The sequence below is a fragment of the Athene cunicularia genome, assembly GCF_003259725.1.
Source record: "Athene cunicularia isolate RWA chromosome 13 unlocalized genomic scaffold, athCun1 chr13_part1, whole genome shotgun sequence".
NCBI lineage: Eukaryota > Metazoa > Chordata > Aves > Strigiformes > Strigidae > Athene > Athene cunicularia.
This window is the reverse complement of record NW_020799117.1, coordinates 16,463,456-16,479,489: the sequence shown is the minus strand read 5'-3', so window position 1 is coordinate 16,479,489 and position 16,034 is coordinate 16,463,456. Positions and strand designations below refer to the sequence as shown.

The window sequence follows — 16,034 nt, the reverse complement described above, 5'->3', positions numbered from 1 at the left end:
CCATACTTCTCAGTGTGCTGGGGGCAATTTTCTGACACAAGTGCTAGGCGGGCTGACTAGGCAGGCATTGTTCTGGACCTGCTGTTCATGAGTGAAGAACTGGTCAGGGATTTTAGTGACAGCCTTGAAATAGTAGAATTTAAAATCCCAAGGAAAGTGAAGAAGGCAGGTAGCAGAATGGAGACTCTCAATGGACTTGAGTAGAACAGGATTCTGGTTTGGGGGGGCATTTAGGAAGCGAGATCTTGTGGTAGTTATCCCAATGTCATAAGAAGTCCAGAATAGCTCCTTGATCTTCCAGGATAGCATCCTCACAGCAAAAGCAAAAGGTGAGATAGGGAGTAGCATTGCAGAAGAGAGGAAGGTGCAGACAGACAAGTTGAGCTGAACATGAATCAGCAGGGTACATGTGCAGTGGGGAAGGCTGACCTTGTACTGAGATGCATTAGCAAGGACATAGCCAGCAAGGCAGAGGAGGTGATATTCTGGGTGTTACCTCTTTCCCTGTCTCCTCTCCAACCACCACCATCACCCAGGGAGAAGCACCGACAGACTAAAAGGGGTGTAACAGACAGGTTACCCAGACAGGGCCCTGCCCTGGAGCACCTAACATAGGAGCAGACATGGAGGGATCTGGGTTAAACCTGAGGAAGAAGCTGAAGCATGGAATGGCTGTCACTGTCTGGTGAGGGTGACAGGGAAGACACTGCCCAGTACAGCTGTGCGGAGCAGGACAGGAAGCAATGGATGCAACTTCTAGCAAAGGGAATTCTGATTGGTATAAGGGAGAAAAGATACAATGAGAGTGGTTAAGCCCTGAAATATGGACTCAGAGAAGGACTGGACCCTGTGTCCTTAGAGAGTTTCAAAACATGCGACTTGAGCAACTTCAACATTTAAGTTGCTGAAATACCTGCTTTGAGCTATGCATGGGACCTCATGGCCTCGAGCAGTTTCTTCAAGCTGAAGTTATTCTCTGATTAAAGCTCATAGAAAGCCTTGCTTGCAGTTAAACATTTTTAATTTTTACCAACTCTTGAGACTTAAAATTGTTTTGACACCTATCTTTTTACTGCTGATATGGAGACAGTTTCCTGCCATCTTCTATTTCTCAGAGCCAGTACGTGTTCAGTTTCACTATGATTAGCCTGGACAGGCAGGAACCTGTGGATTGATACTGAATTTAGGCCTACCAGATATAGGTGTCAGATCACCCAGGGTTTTCCTCATTCATTACCAACAAACTTTGGATAAAGTGAGGCTTCATAGGGAAAACTAAGAGTAACTATATTTAGAGCTCTGCTTAAAATCTATGGATGTGATAGTCTCAGAAATATCAACCTTGTTAGCGGCGGTAACCCTCCTTTTTCTTAGGAGCCAAACTAATTTTTGTTGTTGCTGTTTTAATATTGCAAGCTCTCCCTCAATTTCCTTCTCTCTCTTTCTCTCATGTCTGTCTTGGAGAAGTTAATTTTGTGGGTATTAAGTTAATTTTGGCTTTTTTGCTTTATGGCGAAGCTTGATAACAAAAGAGTTATAGTAAGGGTGAAGTTGAAAGTACATACTAATACTCTGAATCTGAGGCAAATGTATGCAACTGATATTTAAGAGTGGGGTAAATGAGTACAAATCAGAACTTGTAAACTGCATAGATTAGCTTTATTCAAAATTGGTTTGGTCTAATTCCAAATATGTCACAGAACTCCAAATCATAAGAAATAGTTAATAGGAATACATGAACTAACGTCTTGAACTGATGTATAAGGATAAAATTAATTATTTTAGCTTCCTGCTAGAGAGAATTATGTTTGGGTGTCTTAACAGTGTCTTCACTGTGAACTAATCAAAATGGTGAAAAACAGTTACATGTTAGTCATTTAACTACAGGTTGAATTGTTATACTAATTTATATAACAACTTGGATACAAGTATTCATCTAACATAATTAAGCACTTTTTTTAAGCACTAACACGAATAAATTTTCTTTTGTTCTTACTCTTGTATCATTAAGCCAGTGTTCAATGTTGCTTCCGTGTAATGTTGGATTCATTTCAGTGAATGGGGAAGATTAAATGATTTACACTTTTTTACATTTGACTTGATCAAAATTCACAGCTCACTTCCAGTATTTAAGTCTTAGTTTAATGTTATTCTGAGGTATATTGAAGCCTGAAGATGAAGGGAACATCTGTTATGTCTTATTGTCTTCGGCTTCTTTACAGTGCTGCCTTGTTGCATATGGATCAAGCAGCATTGTACAGGGCTATGAAGGCATTGAGTCTTCTCTACCAAATACAAGTATTTTTCATTTTTATCTTATTTTTAGCTAGGCTGTTTCTTAAGCCTAATTACTGAAAATGGTTACTTAATTTGAAACACAAATGCTATTTCTCTGTAAATTGAGTCCTTTAATTCTTGAGGCTTGCACAGTTTTTCCTTTCCCCCAAATATGCTGTGTTTTAAATTTTGGAACCATGTTATACTTGTAGGTTGTTCATTTTTGGTTTGGGGTTTTTTCCCTTGAGACAGTCTGTTCTTTCATAGCTTCATTTTTCAAAACTGTATTAAACAGTGAAAAGACTTAATCTTTTGCTGTTTTTCTTGTTTTAGAAAATAAACAGAGTTGTGTTTGTTGGCAATTTTTTACGTGTGAATACTTTGTCAATGAAGCTTCTGGCATATGCACTGGATTACTGGTCAAAAGGCCAGCTGAAGGCCTTGTTCCTAGAACATGAGGTATGCTATGGTTCATTTATCTGTATGTACTGTTTTACCATAAATCAGAAACGCATGTATTGAGTAGCTCTCATATGTGTGATATCCTGAGATGCCAAGTACTTAGTAAACATTGAAAATAAGAGGTTTGTCATACTGTATTGGTTCTCTGGGGTCAGCTCACTCTGCCAGGGAAGTACTTCAGTCACTTTGGGGTATATCAGGTTACACTACAGATCTTTGGAGAGGGACAAGAAAATGTTAAGCTGTGCACTAAGGTTCAACAGTCTTTCCTTGGTTTTGAGTGGAAACAATAGTAAGTATTGTATTTCAAAAAAATTCCAGAGAGATCTAAAGCATGGGCCTTTGAAATACTTACATTGTTCTCAACTGAGCTTGAGCAACATCCTCAAAGTCGAGACTGCTTTTAAGCATTGCTTTCACACCCCCACAGAGACATCTTAAAGTTGTTATAGTGATATTATGCTCTGAGACTAACCTGCTACTCCAATTTAGATCAGTATATAATGCTGAGAGTTGACCTGTTTTGCTTAAAATATAGGCAACCCCTATTAATTACAGGTGCAACAACTAGGAGACTTGCAGCTTCTTGGCAGTGGGCTGGCAATTTTTTTCCTCAGTTTATTGGTCTGCAGATATTACAGCGTTACTCTGTTCTCCTTCAATTGATTCTCATAACTTATTCCCTTTATTGCTTATCCAGAGACTGACAGTAGTCTGTCTTGGTGCTAGTGTCTGCAGTAATAGCAGAATGGTTCCTTGTTAGTTCTACCCCCTTCACATTTTTCTTGGATAAATTTTAAATTCTTGCATTTGGTCAAGTGTAGGTTCCAAACACTTCCATATTTCATAGTTATAGGGAGGACGAACATCTCACTTCCCCAGAGGGGAAAAGTAATCCAACAGGAGAATGTCGTTCTTTGTATGCACACAAGTATACAGTCCAAAAAATGGTGTCGAAGCTTGGGTGTACTTTTTTTAAAAAATGTGAGGTGCAGTTAAAGGATTTTTGACTTGTACCTTAGGAACAGTGTTGCTATGGACGTTGAAGATCCTTTGGCAACCAAAATATGCAACTCCTCTAGGAAAAACAAAGCAAACCTGATTTCTGTGTTTTAGGAGTCACGGATACATGTCTTAGAAGTCCTGCAGTGTATGGAGAGGCTTGGGGTGAAATTTCTTCAAGTTAAGCTAGATAAGAAAGATAAAATGTTTGTTTCACAAAGCTTTAAAAAATGATTATGAAAGATTATGTATTGAAAGTATACGGTGTCCTCTCTGTAGCATTGGTCCACTAGATTCTTTTTTGTCTTTGAAATGTGATCAGTGCAGAATTCGATACCCTACTTGAACCTGAAATATTTTTTGTTTGTTTTGAACAGGGATACTTTGGAGCTGTTGGTGCTCTTCTTGGGCTGCCAAATTTCAGTTGAGATACCAGATGTCACTACACTGAACTACTTTCCACCTGAATGACACTTGTTTATATCAATGGGAACTAAATCTGGGGAGGGGAGAAGAAAATAGCAGATTTTCTGTAACTGTGTTTTTAAGACGTGATTAGCTACTGAATATTGCCATTATAAAGAAGGGGGTTTCACTCTGTTGGGCATTGAAAAATTAACTGTTAGGGGATATTGTTTATGTTCTTTGGTACATGTAGCCAGTCTGGAACTTCTGATATGCAATACACCCTTTGAAAACAAACTTCCAAAAGAAGGAATGCCAAACCAGTAAGGTACTTTCTACAAAGTGAGGAAACTGTAGACAACTGCTTCCCACAGTAAGGATAGTAATTGTTTTATTTTCATGTGTAATAGAAATAATATTAATGCTTTAATTTTCAGTGGGAAGAATAGAAAGACAAAAAATCAGCCAAAGCAGCAGATTGAGCAGTTGATGCTTTGAAGGTTTTGTCAAGATATTCACTTGCCCTGTTTTATTTATTTGAAGATGCAGTTGGTATTCTGGGAAGATCCCCTCTGTCCTTGGTTGGATTTGGAAAATGAAGGCATGTTTTGGGCATTGGGGTTGGTTTGTTTTTTTTGAGGACATGACTTCCAAAATGTCTTCTGGGGTTTTTTTGTGTCTCTTCTCTTATAAATTCTGATGTCATACATCATTATTTGTAAAGGTACCACAAAGCTTGAGAGAATTGACAAAATCCTTATAAAACAGACTAAAGATGGGACCTCATAATTCTGATGCTTTGGATTATTTCTGTGGAACTTTGGAATATTTCTGCTCCGTCCTACTAATCTGAAAATGTGATTTCTCCTTAATTTTATAAGACTTGATCAAAATCTAATTAAATGTTGAAAATGAAAGGTTATTAGCTTGCTTTTAGATTTGGAAGTTTGTTTTTCAAAGTTGAGGATAGTATTGCAGCACCAAATGGACCAATATTTAGTGCACTTACAATATGGAAACATTTATCATATTATGGCCTTGGGATAAAATCCACACTCTGGAACTGATCTTTGGGTTTTTCTGTATACTTTTAAAATTTACAGTTGTGATTACTGTAATAAGTTTAGTCCTGAAGCCAGGGCATGAGATCTTAAACTTGTAAGAGTATTATACAGCTATATGACTCTTTGCAGACTAAAGAGCTACCCAATTTTATGATACCATTTTAATGTTAAATATTTCCTATAAGTGCATGAGGAGCAACTAGACGAGAACACATTCATATCTTGGGTTTCAAGGTATTTTTAAAGCTGATTGCTCAAGTATTCCACAGCATGGCTGTGTTGTATTCACAGACATATCCACCTAGTGTGTTAGAAACCCCTACGTGCTATTTTCAGTCTTCTCTTTTCTTAAAATTCAAAGCCCCATACTAACATCATATGGGTTTTTTACAAAAATTTCTGTGGTACTTTAAGAATGCAGTAACTTAGAGTAAGTAGCCAATTCATTAAGCCCAATGCCAATCGCAAATGCAGTTCCATTTATTGTTGCTTTTCCGGGTACTCATACTGCGTTTTCATTGTGCTTGCTTTGATATTTAATTTTAGAAATAAAAAAGCAAACAAAAATTCCACTCACAGTTCAACTGATCTGATGCTAAATCGGAGAACTTCAGAAAATAAGTGAATATGATTTTTATAGAATGTCTTTATAAATGCTGTATATTGTTTCTTTTAAGTTACAAGTGACTATAGAAAGTAACCTTTATTTGGTTATAAAACTTTCTTAAAACTTCATTTTCTGAATGTTTTGACAGCCTCCTGAAAATCTTGCAAACCAGCTGCGTATTTTTCTTGCAAAGTAAGGTACTTTAAGACATATACTACTACAGCTTGGTTAGAAACAATTCCTTTAGACCATATTTATTACTACTTCACTTCTCATTTTGTGATACTGAGAGCGAGCGAGCTGCTCTTGAAGCAGCAGTTAAAAGTTGTATATTTAACCAGAAGCACATGCAGAAGATGATTACCTAATGACCATGGTTAATTTAAACCATTTGAAGTTGAGAGGACCCAAGATACATTTTTAAAGTAAATTGTACAGAGTTACAAAATAAATTAATGGAGTAATTCTTGAATAGCTGTACTGTATGGAAACTACTGTGAGAATCAAAAAGTATGCCCTACCTCTATTTTACTTCCTTGAGTTTCTTAAAAAATTGGCTTCCTTTTGCTAGTTTGATCAGCATCGATTGTTACTTCATTACAAGAGCAACCAGAGAAGTTTTCAAGCCCTGCTCTAAAGCCCAGGGGTTCTGTATTTAAGCCACATCTTGGGTTTCATCTCATTTTCTCTCAACTTAGAATTTGTTACTAGAGTCTCCAAAGACTGACTCTACCACCAGTAGAAATGCTAGGCATCACAAATAGTTGCAAGATAAGCCTTAAAAGTCTTTTCATCTAAATTCTCTTCTAAATAGGTTGAAAAGGCTTGTTTCTTTTATGCAAATCACTGACGTAACTTGCTTTTTGTGATCCTCTTTGTTTTTGCTTTCACCCTTGCCATTTGTTTTTCTCAAAGCTAACTAGCTGAAGCAGCTTTAGAGTGAATTGATACAGTGTGTTGTACTACAGAAGAGAAAATTTGGTGTTTTCTCAGGGCTACTGTTGTCTTCTCAAGTGGAACCACTTCTCTAGAGGAAAGTTGTGTGATACTTTTTCTTCTAAAGTAAGGTGTAGAGCTCATTTTGAATGTGTAATTGTTTTCAGCTCAATTGGCCATGTGAGTGCCTTTTAATTTTTTCATATAATGCCAATTTTGCTGGTACTGGGCCTTTATCCATGAGGTTTCCTAACCAGTGTTGCTTACCAGAGAAATGGCAGATAATTTTATTGGCCATGGAGATGATCCCTTCAATCCAGTGTAGCTAGAGATGCCAGGAAAAAATCATCAGGTATCTGGCTTCCTATCCCTGTAGCCCTTATTTATCTTGAGGTAATGCGATTGTGTTTCTTGGTCTCCATCCCTCCAGCTTGGTCTTTTTAAGTATTACACACAGTTTTATTGTATCAGTATCTCTCTAAAAATCATGCAGGTTTTTAGTCAGATAAGTGCAGATTATTTCTGGGCAAATAAGTTAATGTTCAGATGAAACTATTCCAAGTTGGTATAGCTATTAAACTTAACCACTTTCACCTTTCTAGTTCTATTTTTAAGGCAACTGCAATTTGAATAAGAAGGGGGGTACTTCTGCAATACATTCTGAATATTTAGCAAGCTGGGGTGAAGGCATCCTCAGAGTTCTTTACTAAAGCTAGCAGAGGTTAATGTATAAACACCTTTTCATTCTTTTTTAGTAAAGCCTCAATAAATTTAACAGTTCAGAGAGAAACAGCACTGATACACTTTCCTTGTTTTATAGTTTGGTTGAGATTTTCAGAGGGTGTTCAGATGTCTGACCTGCCTTTTGAAGATCTCTCCCTATCCATAGTGTTCTGCAGGCAAGCACCTGTGTGATTCTACCAACACCTCCATTCATAATTTGAGAGTTACAAAAATATGAGACCTTGCTGTTCCACTTACTCTCAGCCTGTATATTAAGAACAGAAGTTCCATTCTGGCTTCTTATAATGGATTAAATATTTCTTCAGTAGTACTGTGAGATTCCTACTTGCATTTGAGTTGTTGGTAGTATAGGTGCAAGGCATTGCACCTATATTGCATTAAGGGCTGTAATACTAACTCTTTGTCTCTATCCAGTATAGGTCTTCAGGAAATACCTACTTCCAGAGAAACTGTAATAACTGTTTCTAAATGGTTCAGAATAACAGTGGGATTTTAACATTTGGAACTCATTTAAGTGTCTTTTATCTAGAGAAAATCTGTGCTTCTTGAAGACTAGACGGTGTCTTATGCATTCATTCATTAACTTACATTAATGCCTAAATGTGCATTCAACCTATTTTTAAATATGAGTTTTACTGTTCATGTTCTGGATACTAGATGGCTATAATCCTGAGGAAACAGTTCAGCTGAGTTCAGAACAGAAATGAAGGTCAGTGGGATTCTGTTGAGTTATCTGTGGTTAGATTTTTATCCTGAGTCCATTTGCACACGTAATAAGACTAGTTCTTTGCCTTGTCAGTGCTTTCCTAGCAACAGGGCTTTCTACATCCTTTTTTTTTTTTTTTCTTTTTTTTTTTTATAATGTAGGCTTAAAAAAACATGTAATATGTAATAGAGTGTTGCTTAGGTTAAAAAGTGAACAAAAACCTGTGGGTCAGATTAGAAGACCTGTAGGTCACAGTGCAGAGCTAGGAATACACTTGACACATACAGTTACTGTTTGGGTTGCATTAATTCTTCCATTTCCCATTAAAACACAGTGAGAGGGGGCAGCCTTAACAGTCATGGATAAGATGGGTGAATTAAGTCCTTAGACATGGCCATGGGAGATAAGAAAATGCTTTATCACAGTATAGAGGGATAATTCCCTCCTTACATTCTTTTAAGTTTTACTGATGTATTCCAAAGTACGTCACCAGTATTCTGTCATCTGTGATAAAATTCCTAATTCTAAGTTTTTAAAAAGTCTGCAAAGAAGCCTGTTTTGTTAGTTTTGTTTACTTCACACATGTAAAGCATATTAAATATTCTTAAAAATATGCTTTCTGAAAACATCTCAAAAGATGATGTAATATATTTGTAATTATTAATTGCTAATGGAATATGTTTGAGCAGTCTAGGTTTGCATAACTGAGTGCCGAATCCTGCTTACTTTAGTTAGTCAAGTAGATGATTCTCTTAAATGGGGACTGTTTTAAAATAATGAGCAAGATCTGGCCTCAAGGTCTTCTGCCTGGGGAACACAGTAATACTACTTTGCATATTCCTGCTGGTGCTAAATCATTTGTTGAAAATAAAGATTCTAAATAGAAATTGTAAATAAAATATATATGGTCTGGTCCTTTCGACAGACTTAAATTTTATCATTTACAAATATTTTGGCCTTATTTCAAGTTTCCTTTTTTTTTTTTTTTTAAAGTATGTGGACCGTGTTTGTTAATATGGCAAGTCATTGGCAGGTTTGGCTCCCTGTGCTGTTTTCTGTAAGGCCCATAACATTCCCGTTGTGCATTATGATGCAGATGACTTTTCATTGCTGGATTTCAGTGTTACCCTTCATCTTGTCATTGTAGTTGTTTAAACAAATAGTATCAAGTAGAAAACAATTGGCATTTGTTCTCTGCTAAAACTTCAAGAAAATCAGCCGTTACTGTAAGCATTTGGGGAAGTTGATGAAAATGTAAAAACCAGCCATTTAAAATAATTTTAAAAGCTAAATGTGTTTATTAGTCTTGCCTATAAAATAAACTGGAATATGGTGTGTCAGTTGCTAATATTTTCTATAAATTGCTAGCATTTCACAATTCTTCTAGCATCAATTTAAAAACATTGTAAATACAAGCTTTGGAAGGAGGTGTATTAGTTTCAGATTGTGATTTACAAAATAATTTAAAGACTAGTGAATTAGTATTTTGAGACATTTTAAATTACAACATCTAGAACATGAAGATTAGCTTGTTGATGTTATAGAGATAGGATATAGGGAGCTTTTGATAATCTACACTTTTTTACATTCCTGAGTTTTGGTATTTTAACAAATGAGTATTTAATTTTCCATCTACTGTGTCATCATATGCAGGCCTTCTGATCACCAATTGCTGTCTTCAAATGTTTGTTTTAGTTAGCAAAACGGACAGACAAATTTATGAACTGTAAACCCTTGTAGGATGCAAGTTCTCTGAAGAGCCATTTGGTTAAGTTGCCTTATTCTATTACATTGCACTCATGTCTCCACTTTCTTGTTTACTGTTCAGGCACTGAAGACGTGATGTAAAAATATGTGCTACAATTTTTTATTCCTAAATTACTGATTAATACCTTTGTGTCACCTGTTAATACAGCTCTTGTAAATGATACCTTTATGCCATCTGTAATACAGCTCTTGTAAATTGTTTAAATTATTTTTCTTTTTATAGATTCTCGTTATTGAATGTACAGATTAGATCCCTTTAATATGTCACTGAGTAATTTGACTGGGGCGCAAATATGGCCAATGCTGTCATTCATCCCATCAAAATTGTAAATAACTCTTTACTGCTTGTTTGCATGAAGGAAGTTTGGATTTCATTTACTTTGTCATAACCCAACTCCTCTGTGATGGGCCTACTTTTTACAGTTTATTTTCCTGGTTTTATTACCATTTGTTCTGTATGAATGTTGAAACAGTACTTTGTCTTTTCCTAATAAATAATTTGAGATTGTTCATTGTTTGCCTGCATTTGTGGGTTTTGAGGGAGGTTGGGTGTGGCTTTTTCTTTTAGTATCATAAATTGCTGTGCTACTTGATCCTGGTCGTTGTGTAACATTTTATACTAAGGAGACATGACTGGTAGGGTTTTCATGCTGTTTTCTTCTTCTCCTTTAATAAAAGCCTGTACTGCACAGTTCTTAGATTCAGGTCCTGTTTTTAAAAACATCTGATGTCCTAAAGAATGTCAAGTTTGGAGTCTTGAAGTAGAAAACATGCCATGAAGCTACCATGAGTTTTCGCCATCCAGATTAGTTTGAGAGCACATGCTGATGCATGCAGGCAGGTGACTCAGAGTGATGCTTTATCGTTGAATAAAATACTCGATGTATAAACTGCACATTATATACAAACTGCACTTACTTCTCTGTTGGAATTACTGTTTACTTATGTTTTGGAAAAGCCAAAATACATCGTCCTGAAGTTGCTCTGACAGGATGCCCAACAGACAAGGTGGTGTCAGAAATGGAAGTCTGCACCACAACAGCATGCTGGGATGTATCTTCTGACAAGCTTGCTGTGTGGAAGACTCTTATTCAGGGTTCACTGTACAAATATTTTAGCTATCCAAGCTACAAATATTTGCCTTAAACTGCCAAAAATGAAAGCCTGAAAATTCCATTCTGTGTTGCATCTCCATTGAGTCTGGCAAGGAGGAGCTCTGCACCACAGTGATGTGTTTTGCCTAGGGGAGATGAGCTTGTAAGACATAGAAGTTTCTTTACAAGTTTATGGGGTGTTCATTTGTTTGGTTTGCCATTTTTTAAATGCAGAAATATCCTTTCTTTGAGTGGACTAGTAGCCTTCTGTGGGAGCTGATTTGCATTTTTAAAGCTGGGGTCCTTAACTGCTTCCTGGTGCAGCTTGTGTGCAAGCTCAGGGGATGGGGTAAGCTGTGAGCTTCATGTAGTTCTATCTTATCTGTGGATCTGATTAAAAAGAATAATTTGTATGAAACAAGTGACTTCCTCTTACTGTAAGACTATTCAGCCAGCTGTATTTGAATTTTTATTTGACCCAGAAATACAAGCCTGTGGTTTAATTCTTGTAACTTCCCTGGTTTTAGAACTACAGGTTAAAATCAAGTTTTCCTTTTGTCCCAGAGTGAACCCCCCTGCTCTAAAGGCATTTCTGTCCATCAACAAGTGTTCAAAAAGTATATTCAATATCTGCTATTTCAGGCTACAGCACAAAAAAGTGATAACAGTCACCTCGTGCACAGCATGAGGGAGGTACTGGGATGGCTGACCATGATGTCCTCTTTCTCACGCATGGGCCCTGACAGCTGAGTGCGGGAAGGATGATGATAGCTCTGTTACAGCAGGGTCATAAGCTGTTATGGAAGAAGCAATATCAACTTTATGTACATAAAAGTTTATCTTCTGTGGACACAACAAAGCTCTTCAGTTCCTGAAGGTGCCTTTCTTGGGAAGGGCATAAAGTTATGCCATGCAGAAAGGAAATGTGTGCACTGAGAGTGCTTAAGGTCTCAGAAACATGTTTGAGTTGATGAGAACTCTGTGGTGTACAAGCATTATCTCAACCCTTTAGATTCTGGCTGAGCAGTGTTGACTGGTAAGCTTTTGGCCATGGCTTATTGCAGCATTCTGCACTGGTTTTCTTCCTGTAATTGTGAAGGAGATTTATATATTGTTTCTTTGCCCTAAACCAGCTTACACATTGAGCTATGACTAGAGGAAGAAGTGTTCTAGCAGATTTTTGCATGATGAAACACGGAAGGAAGAGGAATCCAAAATGACGATGTGTTTCACCTAAGGGGGAAGAAATACAGAGTAAAGATTCATAGCTAAACTCCAGACTCTGCAAGTCCTGAAAGGTAAAGGGCCTGCAGCTTGTGTGATTTTAAGGCAGAGTAAGCACCTGAGAAATTACTTGCAAATTGAGTGGTTTCTGTACTACTTGTCACAGCCCTTTAAGCCTGGTTGGTCAGCCAGTTTTCCTTTACTCTGCTGTCCACCCACTCACTCTGTATTTCACCAGTTTGGCTCCAAGTTAGCTATCAGAGATGATGTCAAAGGCCTTGGTGAAGCCATGCTGTTCTTAATCACTGCTTCTGTTTTGTGTGCCTGGATGTGTCTCCCAGTACGACTTGCTCCAAGGCCTTCCTGCACACTGGGGTGAGGCTAACCAGCCTGTAGTACCCCACATAACACCTTCCTGAGGGTGGGGGTGACATTTGCCTTTCTTCCATCATCAGCAACCTTCCTTGGTGGCCATGACCTGCCAGTGGTCAGCTCCATCCTTGCCCTTAGACAGCTTGTCTGGTCCCACAGTATCACATGTGCCCAGCCAGCTCCAGGGCTCCTTAACTGTATTCATCTCCAGTGGGGAATGCCTTGCTCCCACCACTTCTGCTCTTGAGTGCAAACCTTAGAAGTGAGAACCTGAGGCAAAGGTACCAACTGTAGTCTTCTCTGTGCCTTTTGTTACCGGGGTTCACAGGGCTTCACAAACAGAACAGGGTGGTTCTGTTACAGGAAACCAGTATATCAGGGTGAGTGGTGTTGAGGTGAATGGCCCTGAGTTTTGGCCAGAGGCTCATCATCAGAGTTTGGTGGCAGCAGAGGAATGCAAGCCTGGAAGCAGCAAGGGAGCAGGTGTTGCTTGCAAGGTAATGCAAGGCGAGGTGCTTTGCACAGTAAATGCAAAGAGCTAATACCCAACCAGTGGCATCAGAGATGTAGCAGAGGTGTCACTGGAGGAACGACTGCAGCAATGAACTCTGCTGCTTTTAAAAAAGTACTCTATGTCAGTGTCATTGACCTGGACGCAGTGCTAGTTGTTAACTTCAGAACTGATGTCATCTGCAGTATTTGACTGCTTTGAATTTATAGCCCCTTACCACTTTTCTGTTGTGATCAATTTATTATAGCGCATCCCTTCACTTGAATTCCTTGGCAAGGCCCTGCCAGAAGCTTTGTGTCCCTAACAGTCAGCTCAGGACAACAGGAACCAGAGTATTCTGCATTTTCTCATTTTGGGTAGATACACCTCTCTCCAGGACAATCCCTAGAAGTCCTATCACCTACCTGTCTGTAACTTTTCTTACTAGAAAGGATGTTTTGCTTCAGCGTCTCAGGCCGGTGGATATACTAGAGAAGTGTAACCTCTTCTAGGGGAAGTTGAGTAACTATGCTCAGTTCTGCGTTTAATTTCCATGGAGTTAAATTTCACTTAAGGAGCCCTCTGCACTAGAAGAATCTGGCTTAAAATCTTAACCAAGATCTACAGGTTTATGGCTGCTTATTAGCTTGGAGATCAGCCTCCTATCTGTAAGTACTGTAGTGTTCTCACTTTTTTGAAAGGGCTGTATTAAATGTATAAAAGGTTGCGAGTCTTTCCTAACCCAGATGTGTCCAGATATGCAAATTATCAAGTTGTCTCTGAAGTAATCTGTTCATGTACTTTTTATATCACAGGCTTTGGCCTGGTTTGCTGTCTGCAGAGTTACTAACGATAGCAGACAATACATTTTCCCAGGGAACATGTAGGAAGTACGTGTAGGTAGAAGCCTTAAGAAAAGCTTTTCAGGTCACCGTTGGAGAGCTTCACGCAGGGCGTGGGGAATGCTGAACTGCCCCTTTGAAGACAGCTCTAGGGCTTCTGGCATGGCTGGGGCTGGACAATACAAACCTGCTCATGGATGCCCCTCTTCCTTCTTTCCACTGAGTATGCTGCTGTCACTCATTTATCCCCTGCTCAAGCAGAGACTTTAGTAAAGGATTTACTTTTCATGAAAGGGACATTGTGATGTAATGGTGTGCACAAACACCCCAAGAGTAGAACATGCCTGTTCTTACTGGAAAGGATAAGGCAGGAAAAAGCCACAACCCAAACAAAAAACCCCATGGTCGCTAAGACTCCATACCTTGTAAGTTGGTACCAGGGGAATTGCAAGTGTTCAACATCTAATAACCTGATCTCTTTTCTGCCATTAAATTAATTTATTTTAAAATTGCAGTTGATTCATCTTTCAGTTTGGGGTATTTAACGCCAGCCAGTTTTTAAAAGCGCCACCATTCACCATCCTCTGGAAACCAGTCTGCCTTACATTACCCACCTGCCCTTCCAAGCTCATCCTCTCGCAGGTGTTGGTGTGGGTGACCCACAGCCAAGCTCTTCTGGACAGAGGTCCTGCACTAGCCTGAGGCTTGACACCAGTTTCTGATCTACTGTGAAATGTGATGAATGTCAACAGCATGAGACCTTTTGCTTATAAACTTATAAATGGGATCAGTTCAGGAGCTTTCCAGGCTCTTTAGCTATCGTTTGCATGAGGTGTAGAGCTGACAGTTGGAGGCCGTAGCTGCTTTTCTCAACTAATCTGTTAGTATCTGTGAGTTAACACCCCAGCTGTCTCTAGCATTTTATGGGTGTTTGTCAGCTCAAACTGAGACCTACATGAGACAGAAAAACACTTTAGTCCTGCAGCTCTCATGTCCTTTAAGGATTAGGGTTTGATTCAGCTACCGAGGGAAAATTGGTGTCATGGAGAAGTATGGACTAAAAAAACCCTTCAGACAAATAAATATTAAGTTCTGTTATTTTTTAAAAATAAAAATTTAGTTCCAGCTTCTACCAGGAATGTTTTGTAAATGTTATAAGCATCTTTCACGCTAAATACTGCTGTTCTTTGCTCTGATGGGGTGAGAACAGGACCTCTGGGGATCTCATAAAGGGTGTGTGATTTCAAGTTCTACATTTTCAGCCACTCTTCTCCCTCGAACTGGGACCTGGCACAGAGGAGGGGGCAGAGTTGCCAATGCAAACATCTCCACTGCCAGACCAAGAGAAATGCTTTAGGCAAACATTGCAGTGTGTGGGAGGCTCCCTTAGCACACATGTACAGTTACAAAACACTCCACAGCGTGTTCCAGCCTGGGAAATTAATGTAGCATTAATTTTAAGCTGTTTGGTGACAGTTCACTAGCTGTGGTTGTGCTTCAGCTCCGTGTCCATTTCCCCTGTATCAACTAACAAACCCCAAATTAATCCTGACACAACAGCTCATTTCCCACCCATGGCTCTGCAGGCACTGCCTCAGTTGTGGTGATTTCCTCTGCCTCCAGCTGGATATTGCTGACTGGATGGGTGGGAGTCCCTCTTGCCGGCAGCCCATGACAGTGACGCTAGATGCTCACCGCGGTGGTTTTGTCCCGTGCAGGTGCGGTGCTTAGGGCCGTGGTTTAGTGGTGGACTTGGCAGTGTCAGGGGTTATGGTTGGACTGAATGATCTTACCCAACCTAAATGATTCTATGATTCGGTGTTTTCCATTAACTTCTTCAACTCTTGTGAAATCTGGAAGTAGAGTGTCTTCTGTTGAGTTTTTCCCTGTATTCTCAGTGTGTATTTTCTGGTTTTCCAGAATTGGCCGCAGTTTTGATGAGCAGAGAAAAGTTTCTGAATCTTCACCAAAAAAAAAAAAAATTTCTAACTTTTTGGTGTTAGATAGATCCTGACTCGGGCCCGGCGGGGCGGGGCAGGCGG

The 16,034-nt window shown here is 38.9% G+C and overlaps 1 protein-coding gene across 2 annotated transcripts in view; it reads left to right on the top strand.

Annotated features, from left to right (window-relative positions):
• The window catches only part of PANK3 (pantothenate kinase 3), a 39,791-nt gene that overhangs the window by 14,576 nt on the left and 9,181 nt on the right, over positions 1-16,034 (top strand). The window contains exons 6-8 of one of the 2 annotated variants that reach the window (XM_026858192.1): positions 2,611-2,736; positions 4,119-4,469; positions 7,289-10,480. In XM_026858192.1, the coding sequence (XP_026713993.1) occupies positions 2,611-2,736; positions 4,119-4,169 (177 nt within the window). In that variant the 3' untranslated portion in view covers positions 4,170-4,469; positions 7,289-10,480. Of the gene's footprint in view, positions 1-2,610; positions 2,737-4,118; positions 4,470-7,288; positions 10,481-16,034 lie in introns of those variants that run through there. The other variant, XM_026858193.1, reaches the window with a different exon arrangement.